This window comes from Papaver somniferum, chromosome 11 (genome assembly GCF_003573695.1).
Source record: "Papaver somniferum cultivar HN1 chromosome 11, ASM357369v1, whole genome shotgun sequence".
Taxonomy (NCBI): domain Eukaryota; kingdom Viridiplantae; phylum Streptophyta; class Magnoliopsida; order Ranunculales; family Papaveraceae; genus Papaver; species Papaver somniferum.
Window position 1 is genome coordinate 76,672,375 of NC_039368.1, and position 22,612 is coordinate 76,694,986.

The 22,612-nt window shown below is 36.9% G+C and overlaps 1 protein-coding gene and 2 pseudogenes across 1 annotated transcript; 2 read left to right on the top strand and 1 right to left on the bottom strand.

Annotated features, from left to right (window-relative positions):
- The first annotated feature begins 11,512 nt into the window (after positions 1 to 11,512).
- LOC113322898 (probable pyridoxal 5'-phosphate synthase subunit PDX2) lies at positions 11,513 to 15,262 on the top strand. Its single transcript, XM_026571081.1, has 7 exons — positions 11,513 to 11,748; positions 11,831 to 11,958; positions 12,357 to 12,444; positions 12,751 to 12,824; positions 13,045 to 13,233; positions 14,216 to 14,313; positions 14,943 to 15,262. Exons 1-7 carry the CDS (start codon positions 11,697 to 11,699, stop codon positions 15,070 to 15,072), a joined length of 759 nt encoding a protein of 252 aa, XP_026426866.1. The 5' UTR covers positions 11,513 to 11,696; the 3' UTR covers positions 15,073 to 15,262.
- Positions 15,263 to 15,315: 53 nt separating this feature from the next.
- Positions 15,316 to 16,413, top strand: LOC113322900 (annotated as a pseudogene).
- Positions 16,414 to 17,501: 1,088 nt separating this feature from the next.
- Positions 17,502 to 22,147, bottom strand: LOC113324578 (annotated as a pseudogene).
- Between the last annotated feature and the right edge of the window lie 465 nt (positions 22,148 to 22,612).

Sequence of the window (22,612 nt, forward strand, 5' to 3'; positions counted from 1 at the left end):
TTGTTTTAAATGGTTAAAAAAATCAAATTCGATGAATTTCGGGTAAAAAAAAGAACAGTTTTTTAAAGTAATTACGGCTGGGAGTTCTTAGATTCCCAACCGTGAATCAAGATTACGGCTGGTATAGTTTGTCGACCCAACCGAGAGTCCATGTTTCGGCTTGGTTTTTCCAACCGACAATTTTTTCGATTTTCTTTTTTTGGTTTTCAAAAACAGTTACGGCTAGGTTTTCCCAGACGTAACTGCACTTCGGCTGGGTTTTCGGCTAGGATAATTTGTCGACCCAACCGTAGAAAGAAAAAAACGGTTGGGAAATAATGATGTTCCAAGTCGTTTTTTTTACGGCAGGGAAATAAAGAACTTCTAGCCGAAATCATTTTTTCGATTTTTTTTGTTTTTAGAACCAGTTAAGGCTAGGTTTTCCCAGCCGTAACAGCAGTTTCGGCTGGGTTTTCATAGCCGTAACAACGGTTTCGGCTGGGTTTTCCCCGCCGTAACCGATTCTGAAAACCAAAAACATCAGAAAACTGATTTCGGCTGGGAAAATCAAGCCGAAACATGTACTTTCGGCTAGGAATCTAAGAACTCCCAGCCGTAAATACTTTCAGAAACTTTTTTTTTAAACCCCAAATTCATAGAATCATATTTTTTAACCATTTAAAAGCAAAAATAAATGGTGGGTTCTCTTAGTTTTTACTTTTTATGATGATCACCATCTTTATTATGATCTATGAATGAAAAGGAGAAAGAAAAGTTGATAATTTTGGGTTTTCTTTATGATCTTCGTTCTCATCATGATGAAACTATAATCATCATCTTTATTACAATTTATGAATGGGAAGAGAAGGATGGGAGAAGATAATCGATTTAGTTTTTTTTTTTGATGATCTTCATCATGATAAAATCATAATCATCATGATAAAATCATCATCATCATGATTTGTAAATGAGAAGGAGAAGGAGAAGATTATAGATTTAGTTTGTTTTTTTAATGAATAGTGAAATTTAAGCGAGGATAGTTTGACTTTTTCATATACCTTGAATCCCCTATCCATTTTTTGGCTACACATAGCATTTTAGCCCCCAAAAACTCTCTCCCTTGCAGCCCCGATAATGTGATTCTAATAATATTACCGCATGGACTATGATGAACTGAACGGAAACAAATGCTATATTCGGACTTGACATGATTCGATGATTTTTTACTATCTCGCTCTCGCTTGCGTCAAATGCAGTTTGAGATCCTCTAGGGTTGATCGATTACTTAATCTATCTTATGCTTGTTTAGGAGAAGTACTAATAGGAGTAGCTAATTGGCTTTGTAGTATCCGTAAGTGCTCTGTGTTCCTGTCCACGTTTTTAAAACTTTTGAAATTCCCAAAAATAATGGGCCATAAATAAACAAGCGCACATTAGTTTAAAAAATATTTCCGCCCTGTGCTGGTTTGTAACTTGACGGGCTTTAGAACCGGCCTGCTACCGACTCTTTAATAATCGAGCAAGTGGTTACATTCCACGGAATGTTCAAATTTGGGGAGACAATATCAAGTATGCAATAATGGTCCAAGTAATTCTAAACTCCAAATAAATACATTGGAATCGAGTTGGTACAACCAATTGAAAAAAAGACATCATTCAATTATAGCCAATATCATATTCAAGAGAACAAAATAACACTAAAGCGAAAACTATTAATGATTAACAATCATAATTAAATTTACTGCTTATATGACATGGAATTATCTTAAGACAAAAAAAAAACAGAACTAAACATGTTCTAAAAATAAATAGGCTCACTAAGTATTCAGTTTTACATACTTAAACTTTGGTACCCACTTACATAGACAGAATCGGGACGGAGTTGGTCGTGCACAACCGGGAGGGAGTTGGTCCCGCACAGCCGGGACGGAGCACAACGTGAAACGGTCGGAGTAGCACAGGGTGTGGTTGACCCGGGATAAGATGAACCTGTTGGGTTGGGTTAGACCGGACCGGGTGGACTGAATCGGATCGGACCGGATAGACTGAATCGGATCGGACATGAAAAATTTCTCGTCATATTTAGTTTCTCCTCAGAACGAAACCATTTTCCTTCCCCAGATTTGCACTCAACGGGATAAATAAAAATTAAGATCCTAAAATCCCTAATTACATATATATATATATATATATATATATATATATATATAACCTAAACTTCCATTTGCAATCCCCTTATAATTAATCAAAATATCTCCTTTTTGACGGAAGATTGAAAATGGGGGAAAAATAACAATTGAAGTATCAAAATCAGTCTACGATAGGGATTTCGAGATACCAGTTGACCAGAACCCAAAAAAAATAATTATCTTTCTTTAGAGGCAAGGAAGAGCTTGTGCTTGATAACGTGTTTAAGGAGAATTACTGATGAAACAAAGAAAGATAAGAGAGAAAGGCGAAGAATAATCTTATTAGAAGATTAGGGTAGAAGCATTACATAGTTTTCTTTTTATACAACTCTAGGAATCTAGTTGGACCGCACATCCATGAATTGTAGTCCGTGTAACAAATCATATATAATTATAAATTATTTTTTGTATTACCCAATCTAAAATCTTAAACTGTATCTCCATAAATAAAGAAACAAGTAATATATTTTTTATTTATCTTCATTCCTTTAAAAAAAATATTTATAATTACAAAGATATTTGGTCTTATAATCAGACGATAAAGATAGTTGTTTTTATATTATTTTCAATATTTCTAAATATAATAATATTACTATATATGTATGTTTCTTATATACTACGCATATTTATTTTTAATTTAAATAATAACGTAGCATTTAATAGGGATAGTTTTGGATATTCCTCAGGTCTCCTTAATAATTTGACCTTGTCAAATCAGAGCTAATAAAACATTACGGAGGGAGTATATATAATACAAATAAAACTAACAAGTGGTATAATGGTTGTAAATCACTCCATAACCCGAAAGATCATGGTTCGATTTCCTTGCCATTATGTATCAATTTCTTATATTCTTAAACCTAATCATAAACCTAAAACTAAAGTCGGATCTTAGAGTGAAGGGAAACCAATGACCACATGTATCCATTGAACATTTACATGAACCTAACCTTAGGTCTAAGATATATGCTATAGCACTCACCTATTGAAGGGAAACCAATAATTACATATCCACACTTTGAACATTTACATGACCCGGGGAAGTTAAGTTGCATCCCAAGATATATATGTAATCTAATGAGGGAAGCCATGCGAGCCCGATCTTTGCGAGCCTTGCCAGATAGAGCCATGCTAGATCGATCTTACAGATCCCCGTTTCCCCCAAGGATCCTTCCTATTAGGTTAAAAATGATCCCGAACCCGTTGAGTTATGACAACCACGCCGACTATGTGATCCTCGTCTGACTGGAAAGTGTTAAATTCATGAGGTTCTGGCATTGGAATAATTACTCAATATTAATTCTAAAAAATAAATTAAGGATCAAAAATATGATAGTTGATTACATTAGTTTTGTCATCTTAATCTCATCATTATTGTTATTAATCTACTGGTTATTATAGCCACGTATGATTGTGTAAATATTTGTTTTGGGGCGCTATTAAATAACCATGAATCCATATATATAGCTAGCCTAGGGTTTTGAGATACAGAATTGTCGATGCACTTTGTCATAAGTAGCATATTATGCTTGCTAATTGTATTCAAAATCTTATTGTGATTGCATGAAGAAGATTGAAATATGTTAAATAAATTACTCGTAGTACTTTTATTGCATTGATAAGCCTAATTCACAAAACTTAATGTTCTTGGAGGAGTAAACTTAATAACACGTTGTATTAGGTTGTTCTTTGATTAATAATTGCATATTCATCGTTATGGTATGTGAGTACATAAGGGATTTAACGGGTGTATGCCCTCAGTGGGGTGTTCTAGGGATGTTGATGATGAATGATTAAGTAAGAACTTTAATTATTAGTTAAAGTGCATGTGCAATCAAGGTTTAACAGCCGAGAAAATCGATAATCGAAAAACTAAAATAACAATGAAATTCTAGTTTCCCACCAACGATACTATTAGACGCTTCTTCATCCCACAGAAGACTTAGAACTAGAGGATGTAAGAGATTTCACCTAACTACTCTCCTTCCCAATATAATATTACAAGTAATACTATTAGTCGGCTACAACAATGACTATAAAATGAAGTGTTTGCCTCAGGATAAGTTTGTAAGAAGAACGAACTTCACTATTTATAGACCAAGGTAGTTTGGACACTAGTGAATTTCCATAACCAAAAATATTTTTAAGATATGCAATAAACTCCAATATTCAGTTTTGTCTAATTCCAACCAATATCCAACTGTCATACCGGAATCCGTCTTGAATTACAACTCAATTACACTACACCATTTTTAAGGATTCGCAATTAAATGCGTAACGGCCCAGCAGCCGTTACGAATTTTCCTGTTACAAAAAGCCGTTACAACCTAGTTGTAACAAGCACAAGCTGTTACGATTTTTTTCATAATTCGTAACATGTGGCTGCCGTTACGAATTGTAACATGCTAATTTTTCGAGCGTGCTATTCACACGCTTGGTCACATCAAGGGTGGTCACACTTGGGGTTTTCTGGGCCCACGGTTTCTAGCCATCCATCTACACCGTCTATTTCTAAACTAATATCTCTACCTTTCATATTTTCTCGAGATTCCCTCTCAATCATAAAACCCTAGATATATTTTCTTTCACAAAATCTACCTCATCAGTTCATTCTTCATCTCTATCTCTCCGTCTAATCATCTCCCTCTATCAAACCAAAATGTTCGTAGCAAATTTTTTTGTTGAGAGAGTGAGAGAGATCTTCGGCAGAAAACTCTAGTTTGAAAGTTCTTCAGTAGAAAATCCTTAATCGACTATGAGTGCAAATCAATGAAAAGTTCTTGAAGTCAAATCAGTAACTGAATCTGAAGATTTAGACGATGAAGAAGAGTTGATTAAAAGCTAACCAACAACTGAATCTGAAGATTCGACTGTCAAAAACAAACGAAAAAGATAAGTTTTATTTCTTCTTTTTCATTTAAATCCATCTGTGATTATTATCTAGACGATTTCAAAACCAAATTTTACCTATTTCATGTAGAAATTCTTACTCAATTCTTGATCAGAATACATATCTATAATCTCTTGACCTTTACTTGTCTATTGAGATTAAAATCTCGAAAATTTTCAACAAAAAATTCTAGGGTTTTCTGAGCTAAAAATCCAGAAATCAATCCATCTTTAAACCTAATTGAAAATCAATCTTTAGGTCCGTGATTAGTATGCCTTCATCTTTATTACCCATATTATTGATTTGATTTTTATGAAATTCAAATTTACTATCTCATTTTGAACTTATATCTGGAGGCTGATGGTTTTGGTTTGTTTTATCTTGTTGCAATTTAGATTGGTTGATGTACATAGTATGATGATGCTTTGAATGAATGGGTTGCTTCAGAAATAAGCTGCAAAGATGATGTTGCTGCCAAGTAAGTGATAGCTTGAGCTGAATTGTATTGGAAGCTGAAATGATGTTGCAATGCGGAGTTGTAGATGTTCCAAAAGTTACCGACAGAGCTGAAATGTGCTATGGTGTTTGTACAGTGTTGCAATGGTTGTTGGTCTGATAGAAGAGAAGATGCAGTAATGCTTAGCATTGAGATAGTGGAACTTCAGAATGGTCTTAAGAACTATGACCCTCAAAAGGACAAGCGTTTAAGTGGTTCAGTGAAGATTGGTCTCATGTATGCCTTATGTGTATTATTTGAGGATAAGGAAGTTGGGGAGGATAAGGTAACTGGTTGATGACATTTTTCTTTATATATTTTGCTACTCGTATGTTTTTTAATTTTTCTGTTCACTCTTCTCTCTCTGTCTTACGAGCAGTGAAGATTACGATCTAGAGACATTATTTGTGTGAGGAAATAAGCATTGATTCTGAATGGTGCGCTGTTTTTCTTTCCTGTTTGTAGGAGAAGACACTAGAGGAGTATGAAAAGGTAGTTGAAGAGAAGAGAAAAGTTCTCCAATGAAGGCTGTAGAGAGGAAAGTTGAGTTGGACCAGGCGTTTGAATTTATGCAGCTGCTTTCACTGAATGAAAGGAAATGATGAAATTTTCGTCAAGCTGGTAAAAGTGATTGCTTCCCGTGCACTTTTTCTTTGTGGCTTCCATTGCACTTTTTCTTGCTGTTTACATTGGTTTACCTTTAAAGTTGATTGCTTCCTATGCACCGGTAAGATTTAGACATCTTATGTGTTTAAATAAGATGCTGTTTTAAGACACTTTTTGTTGCTTGCCAGGCCAAGGGTGTTGAGAAGGTTTCTTTGAAGAATTCTGAATTTCCCAAGGTATCTGGTTGCAAGAGAATTGATGTCATCAGTCAAGGTGCAGACCCTGTTGTTGAAAGCGATGGGTGTGGCGTTATTAAAGAGGTGAGAATGTTGTTTATACTTTTTTTTATCCCTATAAATACTTGACCCCATTTGTTTAGATTTATCTTTTTTGGCTGATTGTAATTCACAGTGTTGAAATTAGCCATGATATCTAGGGAAGTCGTTGAGTATGTGAGATGTTTTGCACATTTGCAGTCTGATGCTAATTTAAAGACGAGCTAAAGTCAGATGTTGAGGAGGAGTGGATGAAACTTTGTCCAGTAGAGCTAGTTAAGGTATTCAGTGAATCCTGATGATGTTCATATACTACTGGTCGAGTCTTGTTTGAGCATCTTTCTCTTTCTCGAAGATAATGTTTTCCGATGTTGATTTTTGGACTAGAAAATTTACATGTTACTTTTTTTCTTGCAGGTATGCGAGAACCGTCCTCAAGGAGTTGTTTTGGTGAGATTCAAATATATGAAGGATGCTCACAAGTGTATAGGGCTAACGAATGGAAGATGGTAAGTACTGGTAGGCTTTCTCGTTCAAAATTATTATTATCTGCATGGTTAATTGCTCAACTGGTAACGGGCATACGTATATACATCCCTTAAGAAGCTAAAAGTATAGCACAACATATATATCCCTATCATACTTTGGATTTGTCTTCCCACTATGTAGTATGTATGGCATTAAAAATTGCGTCTAAAGTCACTTAGTTCAGACCCTTTCGCATACTTACAAGCAAAAGAAAAAAGATCTGGCTTGCGATTTCTTTTCCGCGATCAGTCGGTCACCCATTTTATTTCTTTTTATTTCATGTTTGTTGGTAGGCAAGTGCATGCTAGCATAGATGATGGATCCATTAATCATGTTGCTATCCTGGATGTCGTGTATGACAAATCTCGATTAGGTTGGAGATCAGGTGCAAGTTCTGTAAGTTTCTATGTATTTTCTAAGTTAGAAGAATATGTGAATATAGGAAGTTTCTATGAATTGAACTTAGTAAGTTCCTCTGTATTCCCTTAGTATTTGATACTTAATAAAACAATTGATACTTAGATGACTTTGTGTTCTTTTTTGTATGAACTGATTTTTCTGCGGATACTTCCATCTAAGTATATATTTTTTGTGTTTGCAGGTTAATTGGATGATGCTCTGCTGCAACAAGTTTGGAGCAAAAGGTTGGAGAACAAGGCACACATTAGGTTGCAGTAAGTTTCTATGTACATTCCAAGTTAGATGAATTTGTGAACACATGAATTTCTATGAACTGATACTTGGTATATATATATTCCCCTAGTATTTGATACTTAACAAATAAAATTTGGTACTTAGAAGAATTTAAGTTCTTTTTTGTATGAATCCATTTGAATGTGATAAGAATTGATTGAATTGAGATGAATGTGATTGAATGAAAAAATTGTTGATTGTGGAGGATAAATAAAAGGTGTATGCAGGTGGTTATTTAGGATTCCGGCGTATTCCGGCCGAGAATGAGCTGCCGGCCGACCTTGACCTGGTCAAAATTGGTCATTGCTGACTGATCTTGACCAAGTCAAGGTTAACCGACAGTAATTTTTTTACAGTTACAAAAATAATCGTAACAGCTTGAACTTGTTACAACATCCTGTTACTAAATAAATTCGTAACGGCTCGGGCATGTTAGGACAGTGCCACGTAGTAACGACTACAAGCTGTTGCAAGGGACGTTACGAAAAAAATTCGCAACGGCTGCTGGGCCGTTGCGAAAAAATTGTAGCACCCTTTTCGTAACGGTCAAGAACCGTTACAACCCCGATTCGTAACGCTCAAATACCATTTCGAATTGGAAAAAATGGTGTAGTGTTAGATAGCATATAAGATACTTAACTAATATATCTTCCAGATATATTTTTTTCTTGCTGGAAAAACAAAACATATATATTTGAAAATCTTAACAAAAAGATTCTTAAACATTTCGGTTTTGGATCTTACCTTGAATATCAAGGAATATCTATCTTTGAACATTAAAATATAATATTTGTACACATGTTCAAACTACTCATAATGTAGACATCTTGAAGTTTCCTATTTTGCAATCCCATCTTCCAAAATCACACAAACTCTAAAATGTATGTGATGTTAGAAATCGGTTTTGTTATGGGGATCGGTCCTGCTATAGATCCCCAAATAGGTAGGGATCGGTCCTACTATAGATCCCCAATATGAACCGGACCACCAACCCAGTTTGATTTATTTAAACTAAGAAACAAGTTCATAAGTTACTTCCTTAAAATCATGTAATCAAACATAGTTTTCTATGCATAAAATCAATTATAAGTTCAATACACAATCAATCCGCTCCAATGAGTTGCCCATTTGAATGCTTCTTGGGACCCTTTCTCTTCTAGCTCTTCTCTAGTGGTACAATCAGCATAGGTTCCCCTTCCTTCATTTTCCCCTGCAAAATTCATAAGAGTTAAGCCGATTCCAGAAGTTGATATAAAATTAGACATATAAATTGCTATATTTATCCTAATTTCCATATACATTGTTTCTATAGATGGTTCGGTTGTACTTATTTCCAACTTTTCATCATTCAAGGGGTTATAATATAGATTCTGCATCATGTTATGATTTGGTTCTGTCAGATACATATAACTATTGATAAATCTGGCTATGTCTCGAGCTGTATTAGCACTGATTTGGTTTATTTTGCTAAAAACTAAATTGCATCTAACTTTCCACACATGCCAAGTAACTATACTATAGAATTCAGGCCATCCTATCTCGCGTAAGTATCTATTTTGTTTATGAAACAAAGTGTTCAGCCAGTCATGAAATGTATCTATTCCATTTGTTACACATTGTAAGTCAATATTTAGATGCATCCAAACCTGGTTGAAAAAGTTACATTTGATGAACAAATGAGTTAAAGTTTCATCCCCATTACTATAAAGAGTGCAAATAGTATTGGTATCAGGCAAGATTGTTGCTACTCTCATGCTATATATTAGGAAGTATAGAGTGAGCAGTTTTCCAAACGAAAAGTTTGACAGAGGGTGATACTTGCATGCTTCATATGTTTCTTCAATCCTTAGATTTTTTGCCGGTTGAGTTAATTGATTGATACAATGTTTTAACAGAAAATTTACCTGTGCTGCTTAGGTTCCATTTAGCTTCATCCTCCTTAGCTATGCTTGGACTTTGTATTTTTAATACCTTTTCTCTTATTTCCTGTCAAAACAAATAGACAATTTTTCCTGGTCCCATATACACATATTTATTATCAATTGGATTACCTTGTTCAAGTGTTCAGTTCCCTTTTTAGGTTTCATAAGAGGTGGATTTGTGTTCGGTATCCAATAGTCATTCCAAATATCTGTTTTTTCTCCATTCCCAATTTTTCCAGAAAACATTCTTCCTTATTTTTTGTACCCCTGAGTGTATGCCTTTCCAGATCCAACTATCTCGAGGATTAGATTTGTCATTCATGTTGAGTATGTCGTTTTTGAGATGATATTTAGCTTTTATAATTGTAGCACATAGAGAATCAAGATTCTCTTTTAGTCTCCATCCTATTTTCGCAATCATTGCTTTATTGAAGTTTTGTATTTTTTGTATTCCTAGTCCTCCTTCCTCCACAGATTTACAGATAGGAGTCCAACCCTTAAGGTAGATTCCCTTTTTACCATTTTTATCTTTGCCCCATCAAAAGTCCCGCTGCATATTAGTAAGTGTGTTACAAATTTTTACAGGGATTTTGAAGCACTGCATTTGATGCACTGTTATAAAGGAGGTAACATTTTTAATCATCACATTTCTTCCCGCACTATTTAGATTTTTACCATTCCAACTTAGAAGCCTTTTTCTCATTGTACTTATCAAAGGTTCAAAACATTTAACCTTACATCTATTGGTGAATAATGGGGATCCTAAGTTTCTATCTTCCAAGCATATGTGATTGACACCTATAATTTGTTTGATTTCCTCCCTAATATAATTCTTGGATCAATTTTGGAACTAAAGAAAACTCCCGACTTGTTAAGGTTGATCAATTCCCCCGAGACTATGCCAAAATCTCTGAATAAATTGACTAGGTTATGACTAGTCTGAGGACTAGCCTCACAAAAAACAAGGCAGTCATCTGCGAACATAAGGTGGTTCACAGATGGTGCTTGAGGGGCTATTTTGATTCCTTTTAGCAGTCCCGTTTCTTCATCATTTAGTAAAGTCCTAGACAAGGCCTCCATACAAAACAAAACAAAAAAAAATAAGGATAAAGGGTCTCCCTGTCGCAATCCCCTAGTTGGTTTGAAAAATTCAGTAGGAGACCCATTAATCAGAACAACCAAAGTTGTTGTAGATATACATTCATTTATTAGTTGACACCACTTTTCGTTAAAACTCATCTTAGTCATTATCTGAATAAGAAATGTCCACTCAACTCTGTCAAAAGCTTTTAACATATCTATTTTAATATCCATCAACCCCTTTTTACTTTACTATTTCTCATTTTATGAATCACCTCATGTGCTATAGTAATATTATCCCGAATATGTTGATGGGAATGTATTCCATGGCTTGAGAAAAAAGATATTTAATTAGTGAAGATTTGGAATCCAAGCCAATACTTGTATTAATTTCAGAGTTAACGGTTTTGTCTTTAGAAGTAGATATGATGTTATAGAGGCAGCGCATTTATCTTCTTGTTGTAATAGAAGTGCAGTTCATAGACATTGAAACGATGAGTCTCTAAGAGTTGTATTAAACAATTTAAATTATCAATTTTGGATGAACACCCCAACTAATTCAAATCTTTACCTGACTAGAGGTATGAATGTTGAATCAATATATGAACGATGATTTTCTCCTCCCATTCGGGAAAGAAAAAAATGGGAAAAAGGTAAAAACCACCAGAGAAATTTGCATGAAAAAGAAACGTGTACTTTAGTCATTTGGCAACCACTAGCACCAAGACATCCCCTATCATATTACCATAGATGGGAATAACCTAGAAAAAACAAGAGCCCGAAAATGCGTTCTTTTAAGAGACTTAAAAGCTCAAAAGTACCAATACTCTGCATCTGCCGCCCTGGTTCGGGATTCAAGGCAATTCTGGGCCATAGGAAATGAAAGGCGTATAAAGTGAATCATTTGCTACTTGCCGGTGGTGTTGTTGTCTTTTGGTGGGTGGGGTTTTTCTCTGCAATTTTGAGGGTTTTGCTTTTTCATTTCATTTTTCTAGTGAACCTGCAGACTATCATAATTCTCTCCTCCTACCATCAACAATGACTATTGGAGTTCTTGCTTTACAAGGATCTTACAATGAACATATCTCTGGTACTAATCCTATCTACAAATGGGTTTTAACTTATCTTTTAGTTTTTGCCATAATTCTCAATCTCTTTGATTATTTTTTCAGCATTAAGAAGGCTTGGAGTGAAAGGAGTGGAGATAAAGAAACCTGGACAATTGGATAATATCAGTGCCCTTATTATTCCTGGTGGTGAAAGTACTACCATGGCTAAACTTGCTGAATATCATAATCTGGTTCTCTTTCTCTCTCTCGCTCTTTGTATGAATTTTGATTGTTTGCGGGGGGCTAGAGTACTGGTTTTGTGATGATTGTGGGGCGAATTGGAGAATTTCAAAAATATTTTTGAATTTCTTAGAAAATGTTGTTCTAGTTGTAATTTAAGCTAAAAAGAAAAGAAAAAAGCTGCGAGCTGAATCTGTTTGTTAAATTGTTTGAATAGAGCTGAAGTACTTGTATTTGAGGTACTGTTGTTGACTGCACATGTAAGGTAGAGCGTGAGAAATGATTAAGAAGGAGATTTTTTTTTTTTTTTTGCTTAATAATGAATCTGTATTAATGGGTTTGAATTGTTTTAACTTGGGATTGCGAAAATGTTGAATGTTTTTGTGTTTTTCAATTTGAAATTGTGTAGTTTCCTGCTCTGCGCGAGTTTGTTAAAATGGGAAAGCCTGTGTGGGGGACTTGTGCAGGGCTTATCTTCTTGGCAGACAAAGCCATTGGTGAGTGTGTGTTTTAATCTTGATAATGTCTATTTTCTTATTGAGGTTACTGATAGCATTCGATAATCTCTACATTTCTCTGAGACGATTTGATCAATAGAATTGATATAAAGAAAGATGAATTGTTTACAGGACAGACTCGAGTTTATATAGCTCAACTGAACCTCTCTTTAGCACTCGTACACCTCACACGTGCGACTCATATAACTTCTACACTCTCAGCACACATGCTCACCAGTACTATATCCTATTAGTTACTTGTTGGTTTGGTTTTTATTGAGACTGACTGTAAAACTTGCTTTTCAGGGCAGAAAGAAGGAGGTCAAGAGCTTGTTGGAGGACTTGATTGTACCGTTCATCGAAATTTCTTTGGAAGTCAGGTAAATACTGCAAAACTTTCATCACACTCAAATAAACTGGAGAAAGATTTATATAGGAGTTACAACATAAAGTTGTGGAACTACTGGTTACTTTTAACTCATAACACATTGTAAAAGGATGTAGTTGATTCCTTGAGTGACTAACTTACTAAACAGCCTCAAGTCACATTGAAGGACCGTCTGGAGTGAAAGTAGTTATCTGAAATATTGATTCATGCAGATCCAGAGTTTTGAAGTAGACCTTTCAGTACCAGAGCTCTCAGCTCAGGAAGGAGGTCTACCTAGTTTCCGAGGAGTATTTATCCGTGCTCCTGCAATAGTAGAAGCTGGTCCAGGAGTTGAAGTCCTAGCTGCTTGCCCTGTGTCTCTAAAGACAACATCATCAAAATCTGATGCAGACACCCAGGAGGTTTGCCCTTTTACCTCTAGTCCTCTCTTTTTGGTTGGTTAGTGTAGACCTTGGCTTTTATTATTTTTGTCTATATTGAAGGAACAAGTTTTCGTTTTGTTAATCTATGATAGTGAATTCTGGGTTCTCTCCGAATCCCTCTTTTTTTTTTTGAATAATAAAATCACTTCATTAAATTGAAAGTGTTCTTGCATCACTAGACTCCCCTATTAAAATAGTTCTGCATATTTGCAGTGACATTTCTACTAGTCCCCTGATCATAAACAGAGTTGTTGAAAAGATTACTAACAGAGAATCTTGCCTTCCCAGCCCTCTTCATCCATCATTCGTGCTAGTCATTGCACAGTGATCATTGCCAGTAGGAACTGCACTTTCTACTTGACCGTACCGGTTGACTCATTGTTCTATGGTTGTCCAATTCTTCCTATCATTGTAATCTTCTTCGGCCAATACTAGACAACATACTACATACCTTCCCATGAGAAATCAAATTGAAGTATATCTCAATCTACTCTTAAAAACAGTTATTAAGTTGAAGTAGCACTTCAATCTAGCATAAGAAATTTTATCCCCATATTGCAGTAATTTGCAATTCTATATGATCTAACATAGTTGCCTTACTTCCTTCACCTTCAAGATGACTTTGCCTTCCCCTCCCTTCACTTTACCCTCAATCCTTCCTCCCCTAGCTCCTTTGAAGAAACCAGTGTTATCGTACATGCAGATTGTTATGTAAGAAATTTCACTTTTATAATCCCAAGTAGCTAAGTCTTGCATTAGGCCATGTTATGCAATGCTCTTGGCTTGGCATTTCAGTTGCGCTGTTTTTTTTTTGTAACTGTATAGCTGCGTAATTTTCCGGTGTCGGAAGTAGCTGCTTCATTTGAATGTTTTGTCATCCTCACCACTCATTCACCATTCTTGCAGTCCAATTCTATATATTTAACCACATATAAGGTGGCTAATACTCAATTGGTTTCAGGTTGAATCCCTACCTGAACAGAAAGTGATTGTAGCAGTGAAGCAGGGAAACTTGCTTGGGACTGCTTTTCACCCTGAGCTGACTGCTGATACTCGATGGTACTGTACATTTCATACACCAATACCGCGTTGTTTAATTGCCTATTTACTTGTGCTATTTTGAACTCACAATCACAAAAACCTTGATTATACACATGCTGCCAACTTGTTATATTCCTCTAGTAACAGAAAGTTGCTTGCCTACTTGGTGGTAAGTTCATTGAGCTGCGAGAAGTTCCTAATAATTACAGTTGAGAGTGTTATCCAATGAAATTTCTCTCAAAAAAATTTCTGCCATCATGTTTACCCTTCTTAGTCATTGCATAATTAGGGATCTTACATTTGGTTCATCTCAAGAGAAGCCACTTAATTGTAGTGTAAGAGAGTTGATGTTGCCTGGTCGGTGAGTGTGAGTTAAGAGTGTGTTCTCAGACTCAAAAACATGCAAGTTGCAGTTATCTAGTGCATCGAGTTATTGTAGAGTCTTTTCATGTTATTGTAAAGTTGCAAAAACACCGCTTAGCTCGGAAAATCAATTATAGCCTTTTCATGTTATTGTAGAGTCGACATGCCTTAGTTTAAGTTTGAGAATCGACTTACCTCCATTTGCCCTCATTTATGATTCATCCTGAACAGGGTGAAGTATTTCTGCGCATACTAATTGGGTTTTCATATATTTTCTTCCGCAGGCATAGTTATTTCTTGAAGATGTTGGCCAAGGAAGATGAACCTGCCCCTACTACTCTTGCTGTTGTTGAAGGAGGTGTAGATCTTACTGCTGGTCAAACCCCAGAGATTGAGATGCCCATATATCAATAACAACTGTTATTACTTCTTCTCCTCTCTTTTCCCGTCCCTTGATTCCCTATAGTAGTTGTTTTGGTCGATGAAATGAAATTCGATGTATGACATGCAAACCACAGTAAAAAAAATTCTGTACTTTGGTTAATCAAGGTATTCTAGCTAATGCAGATGCACCGTGGTTTTAAAAAAAATTCACTTAGTTATACAAGTGCTTGTTTCATGTTTTGCTTTCCTGGTGTTTTTTTCTTTTACTTGTCGTCCCAGTAGTCATCTGGAATGCCATGAGTAGCGTCAGTCAAAGTTTCTTCGGCAACCAAAGGACAAATGTTTTCGACCCATTCTCACTAGATATTTGGGATCCATTCCAAGATTTCCCCTTATCAGGTTCTTCCTCTTCTGCACTTTCCTTTCCGACTCGTTCTGAAATCTCAAAAGAAACATCACAATTGGCAAACACCAGAATCGACTGGAAAGAAACCCCAAGAGGAAGTGAAAGTTGAAGTTGAAGAAGGAAGAGTACTTCAGATTAGTGGTGAAAGAAGTAGAGAGAAGGAAGAGAAGAATGATAAATGGCATAGAGTTGAACGTAGCAGTGGTAAGTTTTTAAGGAGATTCAGGTTGCCGGAGAATGCAAAAGTTGATGAAGTTAAGGCGTCAATGGAGAACGGAGTACTTACTGTAAGTGTTCCTAAAGTTGAAGAGAAGAAGCCTGAAGTCAAATCTATCCAGATTTCTGTTTAGAGTCCTATTACCAATGATTTGTGACTTTGTGTTGAGTATCACTATGTTGTCCTGGGTGCTAGAGTGAAATGTGAACAATAAAGGAGAGAAGATGGTTTAGCTTTTCTTGTTAATGAAATCTTTGAGCTAGTTTCTTGTCCAAATGTTTTCTTCTAATTGTGTGCCTAGAATTGAACCTAAGGATTTATTCTTCTTTATTTTTGCTAAAAGTTCTTGCTCATTCTCTTGCCCATCTGGCGGAAACAGCTAGACAACTCTAAGCTGAAGATACAACTTATCTTTGTACACTCTTGTACAAGAGCTTCTGCCTCTGGCTTGAGGGCCATTTTTCCCTCTGATGAATGCTTCAACAGCTAGATTTGCTCCATTCACAGATGACTCATTCCAGAGGGTCTTGTCAAGAACAGGATGCAGACTCTGCCAGTATGCCTTCCGGTAAGTTGCAACAGTGAAACAATTTTCAGTAAACTGACAAGAGAGAAGCGCTGCAACAGCATGGGCACAAGGAATCCCAAAAAGCTGCCAACGGCTTCGATATCCACAGTAATCGTTCCTTCATGAGAAATCACTTCAAATTCAGCTTCGTTAGCACCGAGCACTTGATAACTGCGAGCCTGCTCCAGAGCCTCAGATACCTTTCTCTCAGCAGATGGCACAAGTATTGTAGTCCATTGCATACTTGTTTCACGGTGTTCACTAAACCAAATCATAAGCTGCCTACTGGTGCATTCCATCCAAAAATGGCCAAGAATCGCCACAAGAATCCTAAATGAAAGATTTAGGAGGTAGTCTAGGGACCACTCTTCCATGTAATCAAAAAAATGGCAAAGAATTCTGCAATGAACACCAGATTCTGCAATCACAAATTCACCTTTCGAATTCAGTAAACCATATCCTCTTCAGGCAAAATGAAGAAAACTTCCAAGATTCTCAGAACTTCGAATCTGTTGCAACCTATGTCAAAAGCTTTAAGAATCTGTATGCCATATACAGAAATTCCACATTTCTCTTTTGAACCTTGAGCTACAATCACGAGTAACCTGAATCACCCTTTTCTTAAACTTTTCTAAGTTAAGGAGTGGGATTTTCAAACAGAGTCTTATTTCTTAAGAACTACGGCTCAGTCGTAAACTTATCTTACTATTGAGCTTTTGTGATCTGCCATGCTAAGCACATGAGAGAATGACAAAGGATTTGAACGAAAAGAATACCTCCAAGCCCGCTACATCCGCAGAACCAAAGAATGTTTGATCCTGTCTGCAAGTATAACAACTTGAAGCTAATTTAAAACCTATACTTATTCTATCCATTTTACTGATTCTTTTGGTTTGCGCTAAAGCATTTCAGTGGAGAATCTTAGATTTTTGTTCTATCAACCATTTTTCAGTTGCATAGTGGTTCTGGGTTACTGTTAAGTGTTCTGAGGTAACCTAGAATAGTAGCAATCCCATCCTAGATTGGAACAATCAGCAAACACATCGCTGATGTTTTGATTCAACAATCAACCACTAATTACATAAAAATTAACTAGCCGTGAAAAAGTCAAACTATCACATAAATTAACAGACACATGGTTTTCATAAGTCGCAACACAATGACTAATACTCCCATGGCAGATACATCACCAGATTCAAAAAATCTTAATCAGACCATTCACCCCTTTATCATCAACACCATGCGAGTACATTTATTCAAAATGACCTACTTCTACCAAACAACTTAAGCAACTACTCATCACCAGATTCAGAGAGAGAAAAACAAAATGAAACTGAATGCACGAGAAAATACGTTACGACTAACCTGGATGCAGTTTAATAGTTCTTGAGTCACTGGATTAAGAAATTATATAACAAGGTACGAAGTACATATGAACTAGCCATCAAAAAATGAAAAGAACAAACAAAAAAAAAAGGGTCTTACTGGCTCAAAAAGATGGAAGTTGGACTCCCCGGTGAAGGTGGAGTTTTCTGCAACAAGATTGCATGCTGTCCAGCTATCTCAATATCATCCTCTTTTGATGCATTCAACACTAGTACTTTCTCAAGACCCAAGTGTCTTCTGATTAGCTCCTGATTCTCCTGGAGAACCTCCATCTCACCAAATGGTAGCTTCAAATCCAAGGCATGACTCCCAACTGAAAGTGCCTCCTTCTTCTTCAACTTCAAAAATGGCATGCAAAGATTTTGTACTTGATTAAAATTTGCTTGCTGTCCAACATTACTCTGCTTCAAAGCTAATTGAATCTCTGAATCAGGTTCGAATTGGCATATTTCACTGTTAAAATTGGCTCGGAGAATATTTAAGCATTCAGCTTTCCATCCATCATAATGCTCGTTGACATATATCAGCCCTCTCATGGGTTTGTTCTCTGTGCTTGGAAGAGCAACTAGCGACGCCTTTTTATTAGGTTTTTTCGACCCTGATATCTGTTTCTTGAGCAACTCTCTCATAGTGGCTATTGTGGCTCGCAAATACATGGTGGCTGCCCTCAGAGTAAGATCAGGTCTGTCAGCCTCGGGCCAACCTGCTTTTATAGCGAAGGTATCCTCCTTCAAGAGCTTTCTCCATACATATTCAGCATAGGGACAAATTGGAGTAACTAACCGTGTTTGAACATCCATAAATCGCCATAATAGGTCACGGTTCATCCCACCGGTTCCACAGGAAAATCTATACTCATCCCCAGCAGCTTGTAGGTCATAAAACCCTGTCTTTAAAGCATCCTTTAACATATATTCATTGAAGTTCTTTCAGTCTCAGTGACAGCAAAATTTATCTCATTCACAAATACCTTATCTGCATAAGTAGAGAGACCTGATCTGAGTGAAGACTCGGATTCCAAAATTTCCTCCATCCATGAGATTTCTTTTGTGAGACGCATAATCGCAGATGTCGAGGTGTCATCGACGAAATTTGCATCATCCATACCGTCACCAGCATCAGCTAGAGCAAACCTTGTGGCATCTGCAGAAACCTCCTTTATTGACTGGCGAAGAGTCTTGAAATTATTAGTTGACTTGGACATCTTCTCAGAGTTGAGCATAAGATGACCGTTGCATCGAAAACCACGAGGCCACTGATGTTTGGGTAAAACCGCTGCGTGGTTGTAGATAGTAAAAGTCAGATGATTCTGTATCAAATCCCTCCCAGAAACTCTAAGATCAAAGGGGTACCAGTAAGAAAACTCCTGCTTCATCTTGTTGAGAACTGATTCGGAGATGGTAGATGATTTAGGATATGGACCGTCACAGAAATCGTAATTCCAAACCTCGTTGGTCATCTGCTCCGGTTTCACCAAAGAAGTATCTCTTCCATACATTTCCCCATTTTGCAACATATGGGCAATGGTGTAATATGCCATGTAAAGTGTGGAATCAGATAAGGACTCCACGAGGAACTGCTCGTCAAAGGGAATACGAGTCCCCAAGCCAAAAGAGCGTGAGCAATCCCACTTATTCAACCAGCTCAAGGTGTGGTCAAATCCATTACGTGTATCGTCATGGTAGAGTTTCATCTCGGACAAACATTCCTCGGCCATTTTCCTCCATTCTTCTTCCCCGTATGTTATGTACCATTGATCTGTTAGGGCCACAACACACTCATCACCTGATCTGGACATAACTTTCTGCTCTGGTTCACTGTAACTAACCGCCTGCCCGTTTTCTAGAAGCTTGCTCCTAATCAATGGCTTCGCATCCTGGACTCTCATACCTGTAAAATCTCCAGCAAGCATTGTTCCTTTGGTGAACCCTTTTAAATAAGTCAACCTCTTTGCTTCGGCAAGCTTCTCTTTGTCATTCTGGCTCTTGATCTTCAAATCCATGCATACCTTTTCAGCTGATTTGTCCCCAAACTCAGGGATGTTAATAATGGGTACAACCTCAAAAGGCATTATCCACTCTGCCTTCACACCAAATTTGTCTCTAGAGCTTTTTTTGTTTTCAAATCATTCATAGTCATATAATCATCAGGAGAATCACTTGGGACACTGGTGACGATCCCAGTACCCTTATCAGTTAGGACGTTCATCATTGGAATTGTGAATATGATCTCATTAAAAGATAGAGGGGACCGTAGAGGCAAACCAATCAAATCTTGACCAATCAGCTCAACCAAGCAAGTCGGCTTCCCACGAACCCTGGAGAGGTTCTGATAGGCAAGGTTAAGAGCAGCCCTCTCGGTGACGATAAACACATCAGTCTCGTTGATTTCATAAGCTCCATATTTACCTTCAGCCAAAACCCAGGCATTTGTTTGACCATACATGATGCAGTTCTAGAACTGCATCAATACATGGTCTCAGGTCTCAATGTGGCAGCAGCTAAGAACACTCGCTTTCCTTCCAAAGCTCCCATTTTAGCAGGGAAAGGTGAAAACACCTCCATTTTAATCAGGGTATAATCTTGCGGAACCACACCTTCACCTGATGCTCTATCATGATCTGCACATGGCTGCCCATCTAATGGAGAGTAGATGGCATACCTCAAATCCTTCACAATCTTCCCCATCTCCTTCAATTTCCCGATCTGCCACCTGACAAACGAATCATAATAAGGATTCATATCCATTGTGATGAAGGATCGCCGCCAATCGCAACCCAAGCCAAATGCCTTGAGGTCTTCTTTAGCAACAGGAGGGAGATAGATGAGCCAGTGAGATGGATCTTGGAACTTAGAAACTTCAGCATCTGAGAGTCCATACTCTTTCATAATCTCCCATTGGTACTTTTCACCACCCGATTTCGACACAGCCTTGGACTTTTTGCTTTTGAATTTATCAGGTTCAGTTTTTCCACTTGTATCAACTACTGGTTCTTGTACTTCGTTAATAATTTGGTCCTCTTTCGACGGAAATACAGGTGGATTTCCAAATCTTTCTATCTCCCGGGCCAGCTTATCAGCAGAGGCCTTAATGGGCATTCCAGTACAGTGGATACCAAAAGGCAAAAGTACATTGGCACCTCTCAATCGGTGATAAGCAGCAGCGAATTCGAGCTTCGGCAATGAAAATGCATGACCTAGATGAAGTAATCCATTCATATACGGATAGGGAAATTTCCAAAGAATTTCTCACCTAGTTTTGGAGGCTTTTCACAAGATTCCGCCTTAAAAACGTCACCCTCTTCCCACAAAGTTTGAGCATAACTTTGAATTTCCAATAACTTGTCTCTTCTAGCAGTACTCTTTGCACCATCCATCTCTTTATTCGCCGTTTGACAAAAACTGTACACGATAACAACTGATTACAGTCAGCACATGAACAACAACAACAACAAACCATCAACAAATAATAGGTTGAAATGAACAACACTGAAAAAATCACACAATAACAACAAGGAAATAATCATGAGATAGTGAACTGTTTACACTCAGAGAAACAAAATAATCAAGAGTAATTTATCAACACCCAAATAAATAAATAGATGCAGGCACCAGCTTTCTCAGGGAAGCATCGTATGGCATCGAGTAAAGAACCATCACAGTGAGTGTAACTTTGGATCAAATGATGCGAGGATGTACTTCCACAGTTTACTGAAGTGGCTTTTTCTGACCATTGCTAATAGATAATTGCAGCATGATTGGTCACTCACGTTAATGGTATATAAGCTGATGCACTTGCATAGAAAGTTTGAAACAACTACGTAGTAGCAGTATGAGATAGATATCTACACTTGTAACCACATAAGCACAGTTTACTTCATTTTTGCTAGTCCTGGATAACTACTATTGTCAGAGATTGAGACTCAACTTGAACAGAAAGTCACAGACATATCAAACAGAAAACATAAGGCGATCACTGAATGGAAGAGAAAACGGATTGAAGAATGGCCAGAATTCCATATTCTGGGCCCTCAGTATATAAGAGCATATCAATTACCATAAACTACAGTTCAAAATTCCACGGTGGTAAACATCTTAGCCTTCACAACTTCCTGGGCAATCAAGGAATTCAAATTTGAAGTGATTGTCACTATCAAATCAGTAACTGTTACAGTTAAGCAACAAACTTAAATTATCAAATTCTCAACAAGATTCATGTTTCCTCACACTATCCTGAGGCAGAGTAGGGTTCGGTGTTTCAACAAAATCCTTCCAATTACGGAAGGATGATGAAATACCAAGTTTAAGACAGGCTTGGATAGTAATTGTCGCATTAAAAAACCTAAGAATTTTGGATCAAACACAAATCAATCGAAAAACATCGGCATAGAAGCAATCAAAAGACAGTATGTACAGTGTAATGGTATAAGATTTTACCTGTGATTGTATTTAATCTGTGCAGGACCAGGGCATTGATCGAAACCCTGAGATGTGCCAGTAGTAGCCGTGAAAAAGAAAGGGTTTAGCGTTCTCTTCTTATTTACTGAGTGATGAGGGAAAGAAAGTTGGGTGGATCGGGAGGCTCTTTGGGCTTTGCTTGTTGGGCGTACATGAAAATTTCTATGCATACATAATTGTTTTCCCATGCAGTGACTTTATAAGGGATGTCTAATGGTAGTGTAATTATCTATATACTCTTAAATAATTTAAATTACTAATTTATCCTTATCTTAATATAAAAAAACTTAAAATCTAAAATCAAAATCAATTGTCTATCCTAAACATCTCTTCTTCTTCCTTCTGCCCAACTGAAATATCAATTGAAGAACAAATAGAAGATGAAGGTGCATCAACCGAAATTGAACCAAAATGTCAACTGATTGAAGGTATGGTTGCCAGGATGTTCCGAAATTGCTCGAACCATCTAACCATGTCCATCCTCCATACAGAACAACTGACGCCTCAATTGCAAGTAGTATTCCTGCACCATCAGT